Source organism: Panicum hallii, chromosome 2 (genome assembly GCF_002211085.1).
Source record: "Panicum hallii strain FIL2 chromosome 2, PHallii_v3.1, whole genome shotgun sequence".
Taxonomy (NCBI): domain Eukaryota; kingdom Viridiplantae; phylum Streptophyta; class Magnoliopsida; order Poales; family Poaceae; genus Panicum; species Panicum hallii.
Genome location: NC_038043.1, coordinates 2,641,297 through 2,663,877, shown reverse-complemented (window position 1 = coordinate 2,663,877; position 22,581 = coordinate 2,641,297). Strand labels below are relative to the sequence as shown.

The window sequence follows — 22,581 nt, the reverse complement described above, 5'->3', positions numbered from 1 at the left end:
TCCCGCGGCCCGCGCCCCTGCCCCGCCGCCCGCGCCCCTCCGCTCCGCTGCCCCTGCTCCCGCGCCCGCCGCCCCTGCTCCCGCCGCCCGCGGCCTCTGCTTCCGCGCCCCGCCACCCCGAGCAGCCCCGCCCCGCCGCCCTGAGCAGCAGCACCCCCCCCCCCGCCGCCCCGAGCAGCCCCGCCGCCCCGAGCAGCCCCGCCCCGCCACCCCGAGCAGCCCTGCCCCGCCGCCCGCGCCCCTCCGCTCCGCCGCCCGCGCCCGCCCCCTCCTCCGCGCCCGCCCCCTCCTCCGGCGCCCGCCCCCTCCTCCGCGCCCGCCGCCTCCTCCGCGCCGCGCCGGCCCCTCCTCCCTCCTCCCGCGCCCGCCGCCTCCTCCGCGCCGCGCCCGCCCCCTCCTCCACGGCCGCCCCCTCCTCCGCGCCCCTGCCCCGCCGCGCGCCGCCCCTGCCCCGCCGCGCGCCGCCCCCTCCTCCGCGCCCGCCGCCTCCCCTGGCCGACAGTTTCCTCCCGCGCGCGCGGAAGGGGCGACAGGGATGGAGGACGCCGGTCCCCCCTTTATCTGTGCGGGACGCACTCGTCCTCCTCCGTTTTACCAGATGCGATGGAGGAAGCCGATGGAACGGTGCAGCGGCACAGTAACCTCTATATTTGGAGAACAGAACGTTTTACGGGCGCCCGCTGGAGATAGCCTTACGCTGCCATACAGCGCCGTCCGCGGCCTCATCCTTGGATTGATTTTGTCTATGTCGAACGTAGGTGTTCAGCAGAATACCACTATAAAGCCACTAACTCACCCCCCAAAGATACATTATATATCACTTCAAATCTATTTTATGGTCACCTACAGGCAGAGCTGCATGCAGCCACCGGGGTCGCCAAATTCCGATGAAATTTGCCAAACTCAATAGAAAATCATTGTTTAGTATTGTTCATCCATATAGCCATTCTTAGTGTTTAATGCATCCGATCCCGGCGGCTTTCTCGTACAACTTCACCCCTAGTCACCTACTAATATATCCTGTTGTAGAAACCATCTCACCGAGCACATGTTTAACCGATTGAGGATATTTTTATTAATTTTGACACGCTAACATTTTTTTTTATCGAAGTTAGATACTTGCATAATATAGTCTTCATACTTTAAGATTTCATAAAAAACCCATCAATATGAGTTAGACATTGGTGCATTAAGGGATGTTTAGTTTGGAAAGACTTATTATAAGCCTATAAGCCTCTCACATGGAGGGGCTTATTACGAGTCCAAAGTGATGTTTAGTTGTTGTGGCTTGTAAAAAGCTCCTGCAGTTGGTAATAACCTTTCTATCCCTTTCTACCCCTCATTAATACCCCTGCAAGTGAGGGAGATGAGGGTAGTGGAGGAAAGAGGGGTTTTTTTGGTGGTCTTCACAGAAAATAAGCCCCATAAGTATCTTTTGGAGGAATTTATGGGCTTATGGGGCTTATGGGCATAAGCCTCACCTATAAGATTTTATATTTGGATGAAAATAAATTTATTAGAAGTTTATTGGTGGGCTTATAATAAATCCCTCCAAACCAAACACTTCTTAAATTCTGCTATTTGCAAAAAGAAAAAGAAAAAATATTGCTCCGTGCGTGCAACCACCAGGCGGGCAACCACCAGATGTACGCGCAGCCGCAGCAGACCGGTTGCTCCGGGCGTGAAGCCGTGAAGGGTCCTCCTGTCGCCTGTCCCTCTCTTCATGCGCAAGGCTATTTTCACGATTTTATTGCATGATTTTAAAGAATACCATGTCATCTAAGTATATTTAAGCTTGCGAATGAAATAAGAATCTCAATATAATGAAATAAGAATCTTAATATAAAGTTTCATATCATGATTTCATGGATCATAGGCTAAGCCATAACATTTAGTTATAGCATTTAATTACAAGACATGTGATTGGGTGCAATTGCATGAAATGAAACTCTACAGCCTCCAATGCAAGTTTCAACAAATTTTATAGTCTTGAAAATAATGTATACACAGTTTCATCCTGATGAAATTTCTTCTCTCTTTCTTCATAATTACCTTATCATATCATCACAAATGCTGGTGTGTCGCTGTATTTAATGTGCATGAAACTTTTATGAAAATTGTACTTGGATTAGCCTATGCCAGTTTCGGTGTAGAGTGTCATCGCATAGTTATCAAGATTGGGTACTTAGTAACTGTGCCGGAGGAGTATTATGGTGATGACACTTCTCTCTCATTGTATGAAACTCTCCCTCCTCTCTTCTCATAAATAACTCTATCGTATCAACAAATTTACTGATGGGGCAGTATCAACAAATTTACTGATTTACTGATGGGGCATGATATTTAATACTGATGATATTTCTATGACACTTCTATTCTAGGAGCCGCCGACTCAGTGTGACCGCCGGGGGCCATGGAGCTAGGGACAAGACCATATATAGTACATATAATTTTCTATTTAGTATAATAAATCTTTAAAAGTCCATCACAAATCAGCCCATGACTGCATGAGGCCATGATGTATTGTCATAGAGAAGTCTTCCAGCCTGTAAGGCTATCTCCACCGGCGTCCTCTAAAACGGCCTGTTCCCTATTTTAGCGGATACTGTAGCATCCGGTAGCGCTCCATCGGTATCCCTTATACCGTCCGGTAAAATGGAGCGCCAACTCTCCGTCCCGCACAGATGAAGCCTCCTCCATCCCGATCGTTGACGCCCGCATCTTCACCGGTTTCCGCGCGGGAGGGGCGGACAGGCGGCGGGAGCGGCGCGGCGGAGCGGGGCGGAGCGGAGCGGAGCGGAGGGGCGGCGGGAGCCGGGGCGGGGCGGAGCGGAGCGGAGGGGCGGGGCGGCGCGGCGGGGCGGGGCGGAGGGGAGCGGCGCGGCGGGGCGGAGCGGAGCGGAGGGGCGGCGGGGCGGGGACGGGCGCGGACAGGCGCGGAGGGCGGGGGGCGGCAGGGCGGGGCGGGGGCGGCGGGAGCAGGGGCGGCGGAGCGGAGCGGCGGGGCGGGGACGGGCGCGGAGGGCGGGGCGTGGCGGGGACAGGCGCGGAGGGCGGGGCGGGGCGCGGAGGGCGGCGGGCGCGTAGGGGGAGGGGCGGCAGGGGAGGCGCGGAGGAGGAGGGGCGCGGAGGGGGAGGGGGCGCCGGGCGCGGAGGGGGGCGGAGGAGGAGGGGCGCGGAGGAGGAGGGGGCGGAGGGGGAGGGGGCGGCGGGCGCGGAGGGGGAGGGGCGGCAGGGGAGGCGCGGAGGAGGAGGGGCGCGGAGGGGGAGGGGGCGCCGGGCGCGGAGGGGGGCGGAGGAGGAGGGGGCGGAGGGGGAGGGGCGGCGGGCGCGGAGGGGGAGGGGCGGCAGGGGAGGCGCGGAGGAGGAGGGGCGCGGAGGGGGAGGGGGCGCCGGGCGCGGAGGGGGGGCGGAGGAGGAGGGGCGCGGAGGAGGAGGGGGCGGAGTGGGAGGGGGCGGCGGGCGCGGAGGGGGAGGGGCGGCAGGAGAGGCGCGGAGGAGGAGGGGCGCGGAGGGGGAAGGGGCGCCGGGCGGCGGAGGGGGGGGGCGGAGGGCGGGGCGGAGGGGCGCGGGAGGCACGGCGGTTGGGGGTTGGGGAAAGAGCAGTTGGAAGATAGGATAGAAAATTGAGATTGTGGGGTATAGAGGATGTTGATAGAGGATGTTGTTGGAGTAAAAATTGGTATAGAGAATGAAATTGATATGGAGGATGGAAATAGGGGATGAAATTTAGAGGACATCGCTGGAGATAGCCTAACCTCCATCCGTGTTTAGCATTTCGTTTTCTGCCGCCGCCGCGATCCTGGCACCCTACCCACACGCTTGCGCTATTCTAGTAATCATAATGGTTATAGTTTTTAGTCTTTCTTACACTATTATTATATTTTATGAGCTATACATATATTGCAAAGTAATTTTTATTATTCGTATTGTATGCTGTAATTTTAATATTAAAAATTAGTTCAACTGGCTCTTATCTGGTTGCTCGAGCCGGCCCTGGTCGTGGGAACTCGCGTGGTTGCTGCTTCTCAGTTCTGGACCCAACAGCCACTGCGTTACCAACGTCAACGGCTGCTCCATCTCGTGCTGATAGCCATTATCACAGCCCGTCACGGCCGGTTAACGCCTAATGGCCTGGTATTTAATTTTCTTTACTTGTTAGCGACGGAGTACTAGTAGAGTAGTAGTCCTCCCGTCCCGTCCAAGATGCTGGACGGATTCAAAGGGTTGCCGAGCCGTGTAGAGAGCAGCGGAGCACGCGGCGGCAGGCGGCGTGCCGTGTGCGTACGGCGGGATGAGCGTGGCGAGCCTTGCTGGGCTCCGAAGCTAGAACACCAGTTCGCCGGACCGAGACCACATTACTGTGCAATCGGTTAAACCAACCTACTCGTGGATGCTTTTGGGGGTGAAAATGTGTGATCTGCACATAAAGCATGAACCAGCCTGATGGTGCTCTCTCGATGGTCTTGAGCTGATCTGTATCTGAGCTAGCGTGTGGTGAGCAGGAAGGGTGCTGTTTCTGTCGGTGCTGCGAGCTGAACTGGATCATTCGTCAACTGAACCGCTTGTCTGCGTGTGTGGTGAACACGAGACCCGGACCCTAACTCTAAAAGGAATTAAGTACTGAAAGTTACTTCGGAAACAATTGGAAAGTTACTAGGGCCAATCTCAAGCCAATTTCAATAAGAATATCATAAGTATTAAATTTGCCGATATGGTAAAATCATTATAAAAATAGAGGAGATGAAGTTTTATAGGATGTAAGAGGAGTGCGCCACTCCTCTGGTTCGGTTATCTCGTTCACAGTTTTGGTAACTGTGCAATGATCCTCCCCACTGAGGCTGGTCTTAATGTACAGTTTCATAGTATAGTTACTCGGAATTAGATAACTGTGCTAGATGAGTTTTATGGTGATAAAACTCCTCTCACGTCCTATGAAACTTCCTTCTTCTCTCTTCTCACTGTATCAGCAAAATTGATTATATGGTATAGAATTTAATACCATAAAACTCTATATAAAATCTTATTGAGATTGGCCTAATGATTAAATTAGGTACAACAGTGCTCTCTTGTGCTAAATTTCTGCATGCGAGAGCCCGAAAACTGCAGGAACAAAGAGGTTGCTGCTTGCTACCGAGGTTCCATCCTATCTGAATTCTGAACATGCGTTCTGATGTGTGCAGTCAGTCTGAAGCTGCATAACCCTGTGCTTGGCTACACTCGAATTATTAGCTGTTCAGTTCTGCTTGACATCGCAGGGAAGATGTACAAAGGTATGTGTGCGTGACCGCTTGAAAATCTGCCTGTTACAGTGCAAAGGAGGAGGCAAATAACAAAAGGAAGCAGAGGAAAACAAAAAAGGAGGGGGGGAAATGCACCAGCCGGGAATCGAACCCGGGTCTGTACCGTGGCAGGGTACTATTCTACCACTAGACCACTGGTGCTTGGATGGTTTGGAAAGAAATCAACATTAGAAATATTTTGTCGTGCACAGGTGAGCTCCCTTACAACATCATGTCAATTCTCTCTCTAGACGTCCCGTAGTAAAGTACACCAATCGATATCTTGACACTTAGGGAAGTTAGAATCTTCACGATGGACTGACATGAGAGAGAGAGATTATCAGAAGATTTTACAAAGAAATCATACACCGTATGGGTTTTATAATATATGGATAACTCATTTAGGGATAAGAGTGGATTCAAAATTCAAGCATATGCTTGGAAAACCATGCAATCAATCCGCTGTCAAAAGCTTTAGGGCGTGATTGGTTACCGCATGCCCCAGCCTGCATCGCACCGGCCGAGCCAGGCTCTCCTTGGCCAGGCTGCTGCCATGCAATTGCTCACCGTTTGGTTGCCTGGGCGCATGCAGCATGGCCAAGCAGGGAAGCTGTTTGGTTGCCTGGGCGCACGAGTTGTCCTTGCACCGCTGCTCTCTCCTCTTATGCAGCTCGCGCATCCCAGCCTGCATCGCGCCGGCCTGGCCCGACAAAAACGCTCGATTCCTACGTTTCCCGCGGGCCTGGCTGGGAGGCGCATCTTGCACCACAGGAGCCTGGCTCGGCCGCTGGCGCAGGCAACCAAACGCTCAGAAGTTGCATGCCGAGAGCCTGGCCGGGCTGGAACCAGGCAACCAATCACGCCCTTAACAAGGGCAACAGCCGCAACAATATATTGTGTTTATGTGTTTGTTATAACGGCACAATGAAGTGCTAGAAGTTTAAAAAAGTTGACGTATAGTGATGGAGTAGATAAACTCGACATAGTATTATCTTAAACCTTCATCAATGATAATTTGAACAATTCTTTATACTCACCGATAAAAATGCATAACCTCTTAAGTAAGTTGGTACATCTTTTATGAGATAAACATGTAATATTTTTATCCCTTTAAAAATATACACATAATTATCATGGATTCCTTTTCTTATAAGAAGAACAACCATGATTCAGACTTAAGATGAAATCTTCATTCCTTTTGTTACTTGTATCTTTTGTAATCTTCATCATATTACCAATCTCAACGTTCATCAACCGTCCTAGAAGGCTAGAACCTGGAAAGCCCCTGCCCTAAATTTGGATGGTAGAATCCCAAAACCCCAGGGTCAGGCAGCCTGCAAAATCTTGCGATTTAAGGGCCTGTTTGGTATCCTGCCTAAGGTGCCACAGTTTGCCTAACTTTTCTGCCTAAGGTTAGTTCTTCAATTTGGACGACTAAGGTTAGGCAAGTTGTGGCGCCTTACGCAGGATACCAGGCCTTAAAACCCACGCGGCGGAAGGCAAAACGAAGGCGGAGAAAGTGATAAGGTTCGTGGGCGCGTCGCCACCCTCCTCTCGTCTCCCGCTCCCCCCCCCCCTCCCCTTCGCCGTCGCGCCTCCTCCTCCCGCACCTCCGCCTCGAGATGCTCGCGGGCCCCGCCGCGCTCCACCTCCTCCTCCCGGCGCCGCCGCCGCACCGCCGCCACCTCGCATTCGCGCTCCCGCAGCACCCCGCGCCGCCGCTCCACGCCCGCGCCGCGTGCTCGCGCCGCGCGCGGAGGAGGGCGCCGCCGCAGAGGCATGGGGTCGCCAGGGCCTCCGCCGCGGTCGCGGAGGAGGCGAGCAGCTCCGGCCCGGCCAAGTTCTCCGTGAGGATCCCCGTCGGCGACCGCGAGGTGAGCGCCGATGAACTACAATTTGCCCCCCGAGCTGTGTACTGTGGCGCGGTGCTCTGTCCATGCGTCGCGAATCGCAGCGGTTGTGTCGCAGTGTGCCAGTGTGGCCATGCGCAGTGCATTGTGGCGCTCGTGGTTGCTGGGTTCGCACGTGCAATTCCGAGTGTGGTTACTCCTGTTGTTATAAAAAATGAAAGCACCAGCAATGCCTGGTTGTGCGCCCATGTCAACTGAATAGGCACATTGGAGTTTTTTTGTTCCTCATCATGGGTTTCGGTTGATTGATGGCACAGCGTGAGCACTGAAATTGTGTGCATTTTTGTTTCGCAGATACTGGTGGAGACGGGCCACATCGGGAGGCAAGCGAGCGCTTCTGTAATGGTCACTGATGGTGAAACAGTAAGTCGTCAGAATTTAGTATCTACGGTCTACTAGATACCAGTCTTAAGAAATTTCACCATCATGCTTAGGTGTATTCAATTAACTGGTGACATTCTCGGAATTCCTCCTCGGAGCACAACATCTGAATATTTTTAGCAATTCTTCAAATTTAATTACATAGGGGTGGAAGACTTGTTACACAATGTGCCATGACTTAGGGCCAGTTTGGCAGAGCTCCCAGAGCTGATTCTCTGCTGAATCCAGCAAGAGCTCTGCCAAACAGTTTTTCAGAGAGAAGTGATTCTCTGCTGGTTCTGTGGAGTGATTCTCTGAAATGAACTAAGAGGCTGGGAGCTGAAAAAAGTAGCTTCTCCTGATTCTGTGAAGTGATTCTCCATCCTGATTTTAAGAGTTTATGCTAGAGAATTAAAGAGAATCACCTTCAGCCATAGAATCACTTCTCTTAGAGAATCAGCTCCCACAGAGAATCAGGATCAGTTGGAGCTCTACCAAACTGGCCCTTAGCCACTATCCTTGATTTATAATGTTACTATGTGTATGGCAGCCAAATTGACTGGTCTGACCATGATTCTTCTCCTGTTCTCGTTGATGTACCATAATTCATGAATTCCTTTCTGGAGGACAGCATTCTGCCTATGCATAGCATAGTTTTTTCTTTTCCCCAAGTTCTACAGGAGGTTGTAGTCTGAAATTTATTTCTCCAATCTCCATCGCTGTTTTCCTGTTCAATCAATCGATGAAGACTGAAGCATCCCAAAAATTTTTAATCTCATTATTTTGACTTGTAGACGTTTCTATGTCTAACTGGAACCTCAAACTGTGCTGTCAGATTCTCTACTGTTCTGTTTGTCTGTCCGATACTCCAAATGATCCTTCAGACTTTTTCCCTTTATCGGTTCACTATCAAGAGCGCCTTTCAGCTGCTGGAAGAACTAGGTACAGAAACCTTAAACTGTTGTTGGCATCCTTGTCACTTTCCACCCTCAGCTTTTGTATTTTATGCAACCTTATTCTATATTTTAATTGTTTCCAGTGGTGGTTTCTTCAAACGAGAAGGCAAGGCAAAAGACCATGAGGTTTACTATAAGAACCTCTAATTTATTGAATTATTATGTTTGTTAGATTATTATAATTTCTTTCTTGCTCCCATTGCAGGTTTTAGTATGCAGATTGATAGACAGGCCCCTGCGACCTACTATGCCCAAGGGTTTCTACTATGAAACTCAGATTCTATCCTGGGTAATCTTTAAAATTTAACTTGCATTGACATTGCCTGAGTTTTGTCGCATGTTCTTGCACTTTCCTGTAACATGTGCTAAAGCTATATGAGTAGATCATTATCAGTTACGTATTTTCTTTCCTTTCATTGTAACCTGTCCTAGTATTTTCTAAATAGCATCAACTTCCTGCAGTAATCTCATGATACGACAAACGGTGGCAACTTTAATATTGTACTTTTCTCATTTCATGGCCAATTTATGCATAACATCATGTAGCTCGGATTCTGGATTCATAGCTTGGACAATCCCATTCACAATTGAACCTTTAAAGCTGACATACCCGGAATTTGTAATCTTGTTGGAGAAAAGCAGAAACTTTAACCATAAGATCTGACTTAAACTGAAAGGCTATAGTTCCTACTTTTGAAACTGACATGTTGTATGCTTATCTGTAATCCTCATAGATGCCTGTTCTATGGTTATTTATGCAAACTGACCTATACAGAGCCTTTTAGTAGAAGCTAGGCATGACATAGCTTCAGTTGTGATGTTTCTTATTTGCAAGTACAATTGTTTTGGTTGTTCTCTTACCAAAAGCTTTATGATCTGTTCCTGTTATTATTTCTTTTTGGCAACAAACAAAAGAAATATGAACCCACCTTCGCAACAAAAAAGAACACCATGGTTGCCTACCTTTTCTATTGACATCTTTGTTACTCATGGGCCAGCTTCAAACATCATATTTGCTATTGTACTTTCTACCTATTCCTTGATGTTGTTTCATGATGACCTCCATCAATGACTCGATAAGATGAGATAATCTGACTACTACAGGTCTTCAGTTACGATGGCATTCACTCTCCGGATTGCTTGGCTATCACAGCTGCTGGTATAGCCGTGTAGGTCTAATGAAAAATATCAAAATGATCTATTCTTTTTTTCGTGCGAGTTTAAATTGCGCTTTATCTCCAAGATACTATTATTTACCTCAAATCTTTCACTGCAGGGCTCTCTCTGAAATTCCAAATAAACAAACAATTGCTGGAGTAAGAATTGGCCTGATTAACGGCCAGTTTGTTATTAACCCAACTACTGAACAAATGGAGAATTCAGAGTTGGATTTGATGATGGCTGGAACTGATAGTGCCATATTGATGATTGAGGTTAGTACTGAACCTTTGGTTGCATATGTGCTCCACCTATTCCCAGCATATTTTTTCATTTGATGAAAACATCTTCGCATGTGATACTTGCATTTAGCAATATATATCCTCACTTTATTTTTAGCAATAGGTTTTAACTTGGGATGTGAGAAATTAACACTATTCATTCGTTTATCATCGATTTAGAAACATGCCATTCTAGGTGTAAGCTTCACTTGCTTATTTTATCCTTCCAGCAGCTGTATCAGGGCTTGCTTGGTTGGTGGCAGAAGTTTCTGTACCCAATAAGTTCAACTAGGATGTGAATACGAATTAATCTGGATAGAAAATTGGTAGCAATCTCCATGAATTGAATCTGTGTTTGTTGATGCTTTCTGCATGCTTGCTTATTATTTCACATTTTACCCGTACTGCACTAGAACAATTACAACAGTGATTATGCATTTGTAATAACCAAAAGTTTTTTATGCTTTAAGTTGATGGTTGATCTGATCAAGTAAAAATATCTAATTTTTTATTGCCAGACCTTTTGGCTCACCTATGTTCTGGTGTTCTATAGGGCTTATTAGCTTCTATAGGCAAATATGAGTAGCTTCTCATGTTATTTATATTTGTTGTATTTTGTTACTCAGCCTTTCTTTTGTTATAAAATAGTTATGATTTAGTTCATGTGCTAAACCAAGCTGATACCTAGTTGTAGATGTTAGGAGGCAAGGCGACCGGATTATCCTAGTGCGGTTGGTCATTGGAGATTTGGCTCTGAATGTGATCAGTGCCTATGTCCCTCAGGTAGGTCTTAGTGAAAGCTCCAAGAGTTAGTTTTGGGAAGACCTTGATAGCATGGTTAGTACCGTGCCTATCAGTGAGAAGCCCTTCATAGGAGGAGACCTCAATGGCCATGCGGGTGCGACTAATGTAGGATATGAGCGAGTACACGGGGGTTTCGGGTATGGTAGTAGGAACGAGGGGGGGGGAGGATGTTTTGAATTTTGCGTTGGTCTACGACCTGCTGTTAGCGAATACACTCTTTAGAAAGAGGGAGTCCCATCTAGTGACCTTCCATAGTGGACAATACTCGAGCCAAATCGATTTTATCCTTGTTAGGAGAGAGGATAGACGTGCCTGCTTAGATTGTAAGGTGATACCTGGGGAGTGTGTTGTCCCCCAACACAAGCTTGTGGTGGCGGATTTTCGTTTTCGGGTACGTGCCCACCGGGACAAACGTGCCAAGATTGCGAGAACGAAGTGGTGGAAGCTTAGAGGGGAAGAGGCACAAACGTTTAAGGAGAGGATGCTAGGCGAGGGGCCTTGGGAAGAACGAGCAGATGTAGATGATATGTGGCTAAAGATGGCGACATGTGTTCGGAAGGTGGCCTCAGAAGTGTTTGGTGTGAGTAGGGGAGCCAAGCAGTAAGTGAAAGAGACTTGGTGGTGGAATGACGAGGTGCAAAGGGCTATTAAGGAGAAGAAGGAGTGTTTCAAACGCCTTCACCTCGACAGGAGCGCAAAACATCGAGGGATATAGATTAGCGAAGAGGTCTGCAAAGCGAGCTGTAAGTGTAGCGAAAGGTCAGGCTTTTGATGACCTGTATCAACGGCTAGGTACGAAGGAAGGAGAGAAGGACATTTATAGGATAGGTAGGACCCGCGAGAGGAAGACAAGGGACATAAACCAAATCAAATGCATTAAGGATGGGACAGATCGACTTCTGGTGAAGGATGAGGAGATCAAGGACAGATGGCGAGAATACTTCGACAAGTTGTTTAATGGGGAAAATGAGGGTCCTACCTTCGAGTTGGACGACTCATTTGATGATACCAACAGACGCTTTGTGAGGAGGATTCAGGAGGCAGAGATCGGGGAGGCTTTGAAGAGGATAAAGGGAGGTAAAGCGATGGGTCCCGATGGCATCCCCATTGAGGTGTGGAGATGCCTGGGCGAGAGGGCGGTAGTATGGTTAACTAAGCTTTTTAACCTAATTTTCCGGTCAAACAAGATGCCGGAGGAATGGAGGAGAAGTATATTAGTACCGATCTTCAAGAATAAGGGAGATGTTCAAAATTGTACTAACTACCGGGGGATTAAGCTGATGAGCCATACGATGAAGCTTTAGGAGAGGGTTATCGAGCATCGCCTAAGAGGATTGACAAGGGTGACCCAAAACCAGTTTGGGTTCATGCCTGGGAGGTCGACCATGGAGGCGATTTTCTTAGTACGATAGTTGATGGAGAGATATAGAGAGGAGAAGAAGGACTTACACATGGTGTTTATTGACCTAGAGAAGGCGTATGATAAAGTACCGAGAGACGTCATGTGGTGGGCCTTGGAAAAACACAAAATTCCAACTAACTATATTACCCTCATCAAGGATATGTACAAGGATGCGATGGCTTGTGTTCGAACATGTGATGGTGATACCAGTGACTTTCCAATTAAAATAGGACTACATCAGGGGTCAGCATTGAGCCCTTATCTATTTGCTTTGGTGATGGATGAGGTCATAAGGGACATACAGGGTGATATCCCTTGGTGTATGCTCTTTGCTGATGATGTGGTGCTAGTTGACGAGAGTAGGGCAGGGGTTAATATGAAGTTAGAGCTGTGGAGACACACGTTAGAGTCGAGGGGGTTCAGACTGAGTAGGACCAAGACCGAGTATATGATGTGCGACTTCAGCCCGACTAGGCATGAGGATGGGGACGTTAGCTTCGAAGGTCAAGTGGTGGCCAAGAAGGATACTTTCCGGTATCTAGGATCAATGCTTCAGAAAGATGGAGACATTGATGAAGATGTTAGACATAGAATTTCAGCCGGGTGATTGAAGTGGCGGCAGGCTTTGGGCGTCCTCTGTGACAAGAAGGTGCCACAGAGGTTAAAAGGTAAGTTCTATAGGACTGCGATTCGCCCAGCGATGCTATACGGTGCTGAATGTTGGCCTACAAAAAGGCGACATGTCCAGCAACTGAGTGTAGCAGAGATGCGTATGCTGCGTTGGTTCTGCGGGCATACGAGAAGGGATAGAGTCCGGAACGAAGGGATTCGAGATAGGGTCGGGGTGGCAACTATCGATGAGAAGTTGATTCAACATCGGTTGAGATGGTTTGGACATGTACAACGGAGGGCGCCGCGCCGGTGCGTAGTGGAGTTTTAAAGCGGGGCGATAATGTAAAGAGAGGTAGAGGTAGACCTAGACTAACTTGGGACGAGACGGTTAAGAGAGACCTTAAGGAGTGGAATATCGCTAAGGAATTAGCTATGGATAGGAGCGCTTGGAGATTAACAATTAACGTACCTGAACCGTGACCTTTGTTACTTTTTGTTTAACCCCTAACTCTTCCTTTGGCTTGTACCATTTTTGTGTTTCTTATTCTTGTTTTCTGTGGGTTTCATCTCTAGCCTACCCCAACTTGCTTGGGACAAAAGGCTAAGTTGTTGTTGCTGCTAAACCAAGCTGATAGTCCTCAAATCAGCTCAACTATCTCGATTATTTCCCTAGGACTACTATTCATACCTTTTATAATTGAGGTTATGGTTATCTCTTGATTTCTGACTAGTCTTTCATAGGGCTACTGTGATTTTCTGACTGAGGAGAAGCTGCTTGAAGCTGTGGAAGCTGGGCAGGTTAGCTTATGTCTTACCAATAAGATATGCTTTTAGATAGAACATAGCACTTAAATTGCTCCATAATGTAAGTATGAAAGAAGTGCTTAAATATGGCAAGTTGATAGCACATATCACTTTAGTCTACAATTGATTACTCAAATCTTTGCCGCAAATAATAGATTTATCTGTTTCCTCATTTTGTTTATCAATGTATTCTAGTTGCTCTTAATGGTAGAGATTTTAGCTTGTTATATTTGTATTTTTTTCAGCTGCTATATTTCCTCTCTTAGTACTCAGCACAAGCAACCCAAAAATGTTAAGTTCATGCTTCCCCCCTTTTACTTTTCCGAATTTCTTAAGATCCAGAACTTCTCTCATTTATGGACTTCCTTTAAGAAGAGCTGCTATCTGCCAGTAATTGTTTATTTCTTACCTCTTGTTATTCCAGTTCTTACATAAATGCTAGCTCTGTACACCTGATAGTCTGAAACACAAATTCTGTCTTGGTCTATGCATCCTTTTGTGATTCTGACATATCTAGAAATCAGGTTGCAATTCGAGAAATCTGCAAAGCAATTGATGTTCTTGTCCAGAGCTGTGGAAAGAAGAAGATGGTTGATGCTATCAACTTACCGCCTCCTGAACTCTACAGGCATGTTGAAGTACGAACATACTACAGCTCTTTGTTTTACCAACTGTTCAATCTTTTAATTTGATAGTTGCAACTACAAGTACCTAATAGGCTTGTTTGCAATTGCAGCTAAACAATAACTGAACTGTCTAGAATTTGTGGCGAACTGACTATAATGCTATTTTCTATCCTCCTTTTTTCTTAGTTCCTATTTGTTTTATGGTTTTCATTTGCTTGATATGCTTGTTCCAGTGACCACACCTTTGTATAAATAGTATTACTGTTCTGCATATTCTTCTTTCATGTAGTCAGTTGGGCAATCTTGTAAATCATAAAAAGTTAATGAACCCGCTGATCATTTCCTTATTTAATCATTGACACTGTAACTTAATGAGCCTGTAATTTTTAAGTTGAAAACAGTTGCTATGCAACATCATTTTGCATTCAAGTGTACATTGCCTATAGGCATTGCCCATGTCATAGGAACGAAGAGTTAATCTGCTTTACATCTCCTTGATCGGATTGCTGATTTAAACTGCTAATATTGTTCAGGATATTTCTGGAGATGAGTTGGTGAAGGCATTACAAATAAAAGAAAAGATTCCCAGAAGGAAAGCTCTTTCAGCATTGGAGGATAAAGTTATAACTATACTTTCTGAACAAGGGTATGTTTCCAAAGATAGCTCATTAGGAGTCACTGAAAGTTTGGATGATATTGTTGAGGATGAAGATGAGGATGAAGTTATAGTGGATGGAGAAGTAGATGAAGGTGATGTGCACATCAAGCCGGTTTCAAGGAAGCCCCCTCGTCAGGTGATGGTTATTGTTTTGTCTTCATTAAATATGTGGTTTATGTAAATGCTTCTTTAAAACATTAGATATAGTATCTTTAGATAAGCCTTTGTTTTTGTCTCGTATAGATTTTTTAGGAACTTTCTCGAATTTCTTACATAAGTAGACTTTGTTTTTTTTCCTCCATTTTTCCTGCTTTGCTTGACTTTTTAGTCTAGCACCTCATACCTATTATCAAATGACATTTGTACTGATTTCCACTGTTTCTTCTATATAGCTATTTGCAGAAGTTGATGTCAAGCTAGTCTTCAAGGAAGTTTCATCTAAATATTTACGACGGCGCATTGTAGAGGTATTGGTCTCACTTATCACTTGAAGGTTTACTTCGCTTGTTTATGTGAGCTTAGTAGGATGCTTCCTGTAATCTATTGCGTCAACTTGTGAAGAGCTTTTTTCTGCTTAAAAGAACTTGTTAGAGATTAAACTTTCATGCGCATACTTGACTTCTGATTTGCAATGTTGGGGTGCATTGCAGTCTTGATAATCAACCATCATCAGTCATCATCGATTTGTAATATCTCCATTTGTGCAGCATATATATTTGATCGCAGCTGTGTAAAAACTAAGAAATATCAGATGGACTTTTCTAGTTCTTGCCACAAAAGATTTCTTTTTTTTTACCTATATGCACTTTGGCGAAACAGGTTAGTACCTAGTAGTGAAACCAATATAGAGTTCAGAAAAGGGGTGCTTGCACGATGTAGCACTGTGGTATGTGTGGCAATGTCTGTCATACATGCCTTTGTTTTTCAACGTAGGTTTAAAAATTAGGGTTGTATTTTAGAAGTAATCTTGTCTGTTGCGACATTCTCTTTGACTATTGAACTTGTAGTGAGATATATCATTCTGTTGGTGACCACAGTTTCTTGGGTTTCGTTTGGTCGAATAAGGAAATTTTGGTACTGAATATCAATGTCTCAATTTCAGGGCGGAAAGCGAAGCGATGGCCGGAGCCCTTGGGAACTTCGACCCATTAATTCTCAATGTGGGTTGCTTCCACGAGCACATGGTAGTGCTCTGTTCACGAGGGGGGAAACACAGGTAAGGTAATACACCTTATTTGAGAGTCTGTTGAACTGTCATTTCTGATTTCGCACAGTATGACCTGGTCTTATAACTTTATTTGTCATATGCTGCTTTTGCCAGTCTTGCTATCTATTCAATACCTTATGCTGTTTTTAGAAATTTGGTATGTTCTATTCATATGCGCCTCATCTGTAAGAGCTAATCTTATTTCAATCATTAACTCTTACAACTTTAGCCGATGCATTTTATTTTGAGGACTTTGTTTCTAATAAATAGACAGTGCAACTAGTAACTGTATTTTAAAGCTGAATACTTTCTGCTGGTTCATAATAGACATCTGTTTGAACTCAAGACAAATGCACTAAGATTTGCTTCCTTTATCTTTCTTTTTTTCACCTTTTTCTTTTGTTCAATCATGCAGTCACTGGCTGTGGTGACTTTAGGTGGCTATCAAATGGCACAGCGAATTGACAACCTTGTGGACACTGAGGAATCGAAGAGCTTCTATCTTCAGGTACGCGAAATGCCTTTGCTGATTGAATGCTAAATCATCCTGCTAGGCCAATTCCCACCTACTATGTTTCTCATTTGTTGTACTTTGTTTTTGGATAGTTTTATTCATTGGGAAATCTTTAGATCCATATTTCTGAACAAGATATGTGAGAATAGAATGGGTAGCAAGTAACGGGTCATCTAGCCCCATTTAACATTTGTTATCTAAGGGAAACATGTGGTATATACAGTTGATAGGATCTCATCTTACCTTGTTGCTGCTACCATTTTCACTGATGGCATTGAACCTGAGCTAAATTCATTTGTAGATTGCAAGTAAATATGAGCTGTCAAGATGCTATCTTCTATTTAATTGTCATCTGTGTGTGAATGTTATTTTTTATATTTAGTTGTCGTTGAGATTTTATTCATGATCAGGGTGCTACGAGTATCTATCCAAGCTCTTTCTTGTCCTTTGAGGATCACCTTGTGAAGTTACTTTTAAAGGCTACATGCTTACTGTTTTCATTGTTGACTTGTGAAACAGTCCTAAATAGTGTCCAATTTTCTGGCTTGAAGTTTTGTTTTCAACGAAGTTAGACAATAAGATTACTCTGCATTGCCAACTAATTTCTGTGACATACTGCAGTACTCATTTCCTCCATCATGTGTTGGTGAAGTTGGTCGAATTGGAGCACCTAGTAGGAGAGAGATTGGACATGGGATGCTTGCAGAAAGGGCACTGGAGCAAATTTTACCTCCAGAAGAGGATTTTCCTTACACTATTCGTGTCGAGAGTACTATCACTGAAAGTAATGGCTCATCCAGGTACTGTTATTCTTCTGTTTGCTAGCTTGCATAAATTTGTTTGTTTCTTCTGGCAAGAGAAAATTCTGCATTCCTTTTGATTTGCTGAACCATTTGAGAGTTGGCACAGCCTTTTATTTTACTTTTCTATGTTCTGTTACCTGATGTCTGCTTGGGAGTTACATATATAGATTCTGCTACCTGGTCAAGTGCAAAAAGTAACATTCCTTGGTTTTGGGACAAAAAAAGGGTCCTAGGTCCAGCTTTGCCTGAACGTTCACCAATGTTTCTCACACATTTAACAAGCGGCCTTTTTCTCTGTTCCTTACAGTTGACAAATGTGCTTTTGATTACTCTCCTCAGTTGCTAATATTTTTTCTCTGATACATCACCAGCATGGCTTCTGTTTGTGGAGGTTGTTTAGCACTTCAAGATGCTGGGGTTCCTATAAAGTTTCCTGTTGCTGGAATAGCAATGGGCTTGGTTCTTGATACACAAGAGTTTGGTGGAGATGGCAGCCCACTTATACTTTCTGATATTACTGGAGCTGAAGATGCCTCTGGTGACATGGATCTGAAGGTGTGACTTGTATTCTATTTGGAATTTGGTCTTTGGAAATGCGTTAGCAAGGTTAGTATGGTGCTGCTTGCATCTTTCAGTCTTCTTACCAATCAGCTCTTGTGCAGGTTGCTGGTAATGAAAGTGGTATAACTGCATTCCAGATGGACATCAAGGTTATATGACTACATAGATATGCAAGCATTTTTCATTTAGCTTGCTGTTACGAGGCATTGCTACAGTGCTTAAGTTAGCTGTTTGGAAAATTTGTTGTGGCAGGTGGTGGGCATAACTCTACCTGTGATGGAACAAGCACTCCTTCAGGCTAGGGATGGTCGACAGCATATTCTGAGTAAGCCTGTGCTAAATTAGCCATCAGTATTTATTATATTTCAATGTGCTCAGCGCAGCTATCTGCAAATCTGTGATAATTGATACATCATAATTCATAACTAAGCTTTAGGTTAAAATGAAAAAGAAGGAATATGAAAGCATAGCAACTGCTGGAGTTCAGTTTTGAGCTCATTTCGAAACCTTTCAGCATTTTCAGAAAAAACCAAAAACAAAAGCTTTGACCTATTCATGCTTGTTATGGATCAGAATTTCACTGTTTTGCATTAGTATACAGCATGTAAAATAGGGTATGCACTCTTTTGTGCTGGTACATCATGCTAATTCTCGAATTGATCAATTTTCATGACATCATTTTCAGCCCCACTAAATTTGTGAGCACTAATGTCACTACTGAAAGATTTTGTCACAAGATGTTTGGAACTTTTCTTAATATTAAAGTTATCCTTGAATGGCCAACAATAATAACCATCTCCTTTCTGTTCCATAGAATGCTCACATGTTGAAACTGTCATTTTCTGCATTTTTCTCTTGCATAGATCTTCCCCTGTCTGATGTTACATTCTGCGTATCTTCCGCAGATGAAATGTCAAAATCTTCGCCTCCACCATCAAAAGCACTATCTCGACATGCTCCCTTAATTCATGTCATGAAGGTTATTATTTTCTTCATGAAGTATATACACTACTATCTTGTAACTATACTTTCTAACATGTTTTTATTACAATTGATCTTCAAGGTCAAACCTAACAAGGTGAATTTAATAATTGGTTCTGGTGGAAAGACAATAAAAAGCATAATTGAGGAGACTGGAGTAGATGCTATTGATACCGGAGATGATGGCACGGTACGGAGAACTTAGTGATACTTGCCAGTTAGCCTTCTTAAAATACTATCTGACAAATGCTTGTGGCAGGTAAAAATTACGGCAAGGGACTTATCAAGCTTAGAGAAGTCAAAAACTATAATAGCTAACCTTACCATGGTTCCAAAAGTTGGAGAAATTTATAGGTATCAACGTTTATCCCCTTGGATTTTATGTACATTATTTTTCTCAAAATATGTTTCTTATCTCTTTTTCAATTAATTACCCTGCTTGCTTTCTCCTAACTGTTTCTCTAGGTTACAAATTAATACTCACTTCTTGGAAACTCATTTTCCAGGAATTGTGAGATCAAATCAATAGCTCCGTATGGTGCCTTTGTTGAAATTGCTCCAGGGCGGGAGGTGGGCAGATGTTAAAAATTAACCTATTAGTTTCAGCATTTTGACATAATCATCACATGTATATAATTCACAAAAGAAAGGATGTTCTCCTGAAAGTTCGTTTCAGTTTAGTTTTGATAGTCTTGCTGCCATAATTTATTTTACTTTTACTCAATGTGCAGGGTCTATGTCATATCAGTGAGTTAAGTTCGGGCTGGTTGGCCAAGGCTGAGGATGTGAGGAAACATCATGAACTTATTTCATTTGCTATCCCCCCCCCCCCCCCCCCCATCCCTGCTTGTTTAAGTAATCCAATGCACTGCATGTTGTCCAGGCTTTTAAAGTCGGTGATCGCATAGACGTCAAGCTTATTGAGGTTGGTAGCTCTTTTTAAATTCAACATGGATTGGGGTGGTTTGTATTTGTTATCTTGCCTAATTCAAAGTGCAAATAAAGGTGATCTTAGCTGTTTCTCTAGGTTGTAGGCAATGCAACTGCTAATACAATCCCTACCTCCAGAATTCCCATCTGTTAAGCTATCTGACCACATGATATGATCCCTTTCTGAATGTTTTGCCTTCTTGATTATCTGAACCAGATAAATGACAAGGGTCAACTTCGACTAAGTTCTCGAGCTTTGCTTCCTGATGCGGATTCAGAATCCAACAGCAAGCAGCAATCAAGTGGTTCAACAAAAGAAAAGGCGCCGCAGAAAGATGATCTTATCAAGATGACAACAAGGAGACCCAAACGTAAGAAGCAGTCTGAGCCGTCTGGAGCTGAAAATGCCACAACAAAGACTCTTGAAAAGAGTGCCGCTGCTCCAGCTACTTCACAAGGCAGTGAAACCGCAACTTAGCATCACCAACAACTTAGCACTTTAATCCGATGATTGCTTCACATGACTGGCCGAGTTAAAAGGATCCATACACCAAGTGACCTATATGATGGTCGTAAGGCAGGCAGTCCATAACAAGAGTTCAGACAGAAGTCGAGATCGGATCATACAGAAGAATTGACTGATGCTGACGACAAGCAGAGTGTGCAGAGTTTGTGAAATACCTTTCTAGTATGTGGTAGGCGCAGCTTCATCATGCAGTAGTTTAGAATGTGCTGCACAACGCCATGATTTTTGTGGTGACCAAGGCTGTAGTTTCTTAGAAGCGGGATCTACACGAGTACACGATGCGGCAACAAGTAGCCCATTGCTCTTTACATATTAGTTCCCCAAAAAATTTAGCACACTAGGGAGTTAAGAGAAATTGTTATTGCTGAACTTCAAATTTTGTTCACAATGTGCTGCTTTTTACTGAGTTGTGAACTGTGGGCTGAAAACAGTGAGCGTAGCTATGTTGGTTCAAACAGGATATATAGAGTGATGCTCCGTAGTAACATGTGTCTTGCCTGATATAATTGGGAGTAGAGACCATATTCGATGGAGACCTAGCACGACGCCATCCTGTAGGGGCTGTACACATGATATAGTGTTCTTCATAGTCCATCAACCATCACAACATTTACATCATATAAATCTGACTTTGATGATCCGGATTGGGATCAAGTTCCGATAGACTCGGATATGGATGGATCTTAACCCTCCAAATGGATCCAAGTTTGGATACGAAGTGCCGATAACATGTTGGAAGTAGTCAGAAGTAGAGAGACACGGATGGCACGACTGAATCATTCAACAATTATATATCTATAGATTTTCATGCAGACATGGTGAAAGAACACAACCAAAGGAGCTGGCGCTGGTTCCAACAGGCATCTCTAGCAGAAATGTTGCTGGTTCCAACACGACCTTTCATCAATAATCTATCATCTCCTAGTTTCATACACGATCCGGATCCTCTATCCAGGCGCTCCCAAGAATTTTGCTAGACTTCGTTCTTGCAAAACACACGGGATGGGGGATTTATTAACTCATAACTACGGCAGCAGCAACTTTGCGGCAGTGTTGGAGCTAGCCATGGAGTAGATGCTGCTACTTTTGGATCAGAACCGCCCCTAGCAGCGGAACGGTGACAGCGACGATCAGCAGTGGCAGCACCCGAAGCTTTTCTAACCAGCTTTGCGTGTATGTCATGGCGATGTAAACGACGAACGCAACATAGCAGCTCCCAAGGACAATGGCGGTTTTCTGCAAAAATAAGAAAAATGCCAGAGGAATATTGTTAGAAGATAACATCTGTTGTAGTGTCACTCTCACTGAATCATAATGAAAAATAGATCATACTTTGCGATGGCTACCCATCGAATTCCATTAGCAGTTGACTAGACCGGAGATTATGTGATGTTTATCTTACTGGCTAAATTTCATCAATAAATGCACACAGTAGAGGAGCCTAAAATATAGCTGAACTATTTGCTTTCAATACAAAGCATGCAGGGCCAATGATCTTTGGTCTAAAAGATATAACTGAACGCAGATGAACATCAACCGTGAGAAATCTGCATGTATGGACCCAACTGGTTGAGGCAAAATTGTGACCATGATCCTCTGCATCCAGCTTGTGTTCTACTGGCCGAGCTAGAGGGCGGGCGAGAGAGGCTGCATGTCGCCTCTGAATCTTGGCTCCGGGGAAGGCCAAGAACGTAGCAGAGTTTGAGCTTGAACGCAGGGCAGAAGAAACGGCAGATTTGCAGAGTGACGAAGAGAGACGATCTGTGCTGAGGGCAGTTAGTTACCATGCAGAGATGGAAGATGGTGTCCGCAAGAGGGCTGGGAGCCCCGGCGGCAGGCGCCTGCAGCCTCACCCTCCCTCCTCCACCGGCGTCGCCTTTCATGGCCGGCCGGCGTCCCAACTCTTGTTTGCCTGTGGGTAAAGAAATTACGAGCGCACGGTCTAGCTAGAGACTTTGGTACTGGGGAAAGGCCTGGCTCTTCACGAGTACTTAGCACGCAGCCTGAAATGTCTGTAATAATGGCCTGGGGAATGTCTGTACGAAGGAAAATAAAGAAGCGTGATATGTAAAGAAGAAAAATAAATGATCGAAGTGCACAAAGTAATGCAGATGCTTAAAAAGAAATATGGAAAGAATAGTCACTTACTTGCTTGCCGTGTTATTCCTAAGTGCCTCTGCACCGTAGGATTGACAAAGTGGGCGGT

General features: G+C 45.0%; 1 protein-coding gene, 1 long non-coding RNA gene and 1 other non-coding gene across 3 annotated transcripts; 1 reads left to right on the top strand and 2 right to left on the bottom strand.

Moving 5' to 3' along the window:
• Positions 1-5,373: 5,373 nt before the first annotated feature.
• On the bottom strand, positions 5,374-5,444 carry TRNAG-GCC. Its single transcript has one exon. It is a non-coding gene; the product is annotated as a tRNA-Gly (tRNA).
• Positions 5,445-6,858: 1,414 nt separating this feature from the next.
• On the top strand, positions 6,859-20,803 carry LOC112880461 (probable polyribonucleotide nucleotidyltransferase 1, chloroplastic). Its single transcript, XM_025945100.1, has 24 exons — positions 6,859-7,156; positions 7,487-7,555; positions 8,388-8,494; positions 8,592-8,634; positions 8,714-8,797; positions 9,613-9,677; positions 9,785-9,941; positions 13,507-13,563; positions 14,094-14,207; positions 14,729-14,989; positions 15,246-15,320; positions 15,956-16,069; positions 16,476-16,568; positions 17,196-17,374; positions 17,749-17,932; positions 18,040-18,087; positions 18,191-18,263; positions 18,844-18,917; positions 19,002-19,109; positions 19,179-19,273; positions 19,426-19,489; positions 19,651-19,704; positions 19,803-19,844; positions 20,067-20,803. The coding sequence occupies exons 1-24, from the start codon at positions 6,905-6,907 to the stop codon at positions 20,325-20,327; spliced, it is 2,673 nt and encodes an 890-aa protein (XP_025800885.1). The 5' UTR covers positions 6,859-6,904; the 3' UTR covers positions 20,328-20,803.
• Positions 20,804-21,147: 344 nt separating this feature from the next.
• Positions 21,148-22,397, bottom strand: LOC112880462. Its single transcript, XR_003226336.1, has 2 exons — positions 22,160-22,397; positions 21,148-21,611 (listed from the first exon to the last, which is right to left on the bottom strand). It is a non-coding gene; the product is annotated as an uncharacterized LOC112880462 (long non-coding RNA).
• Between the last annotated feature and the right edge of the window lie 184 nt (positions 22,398-22,581).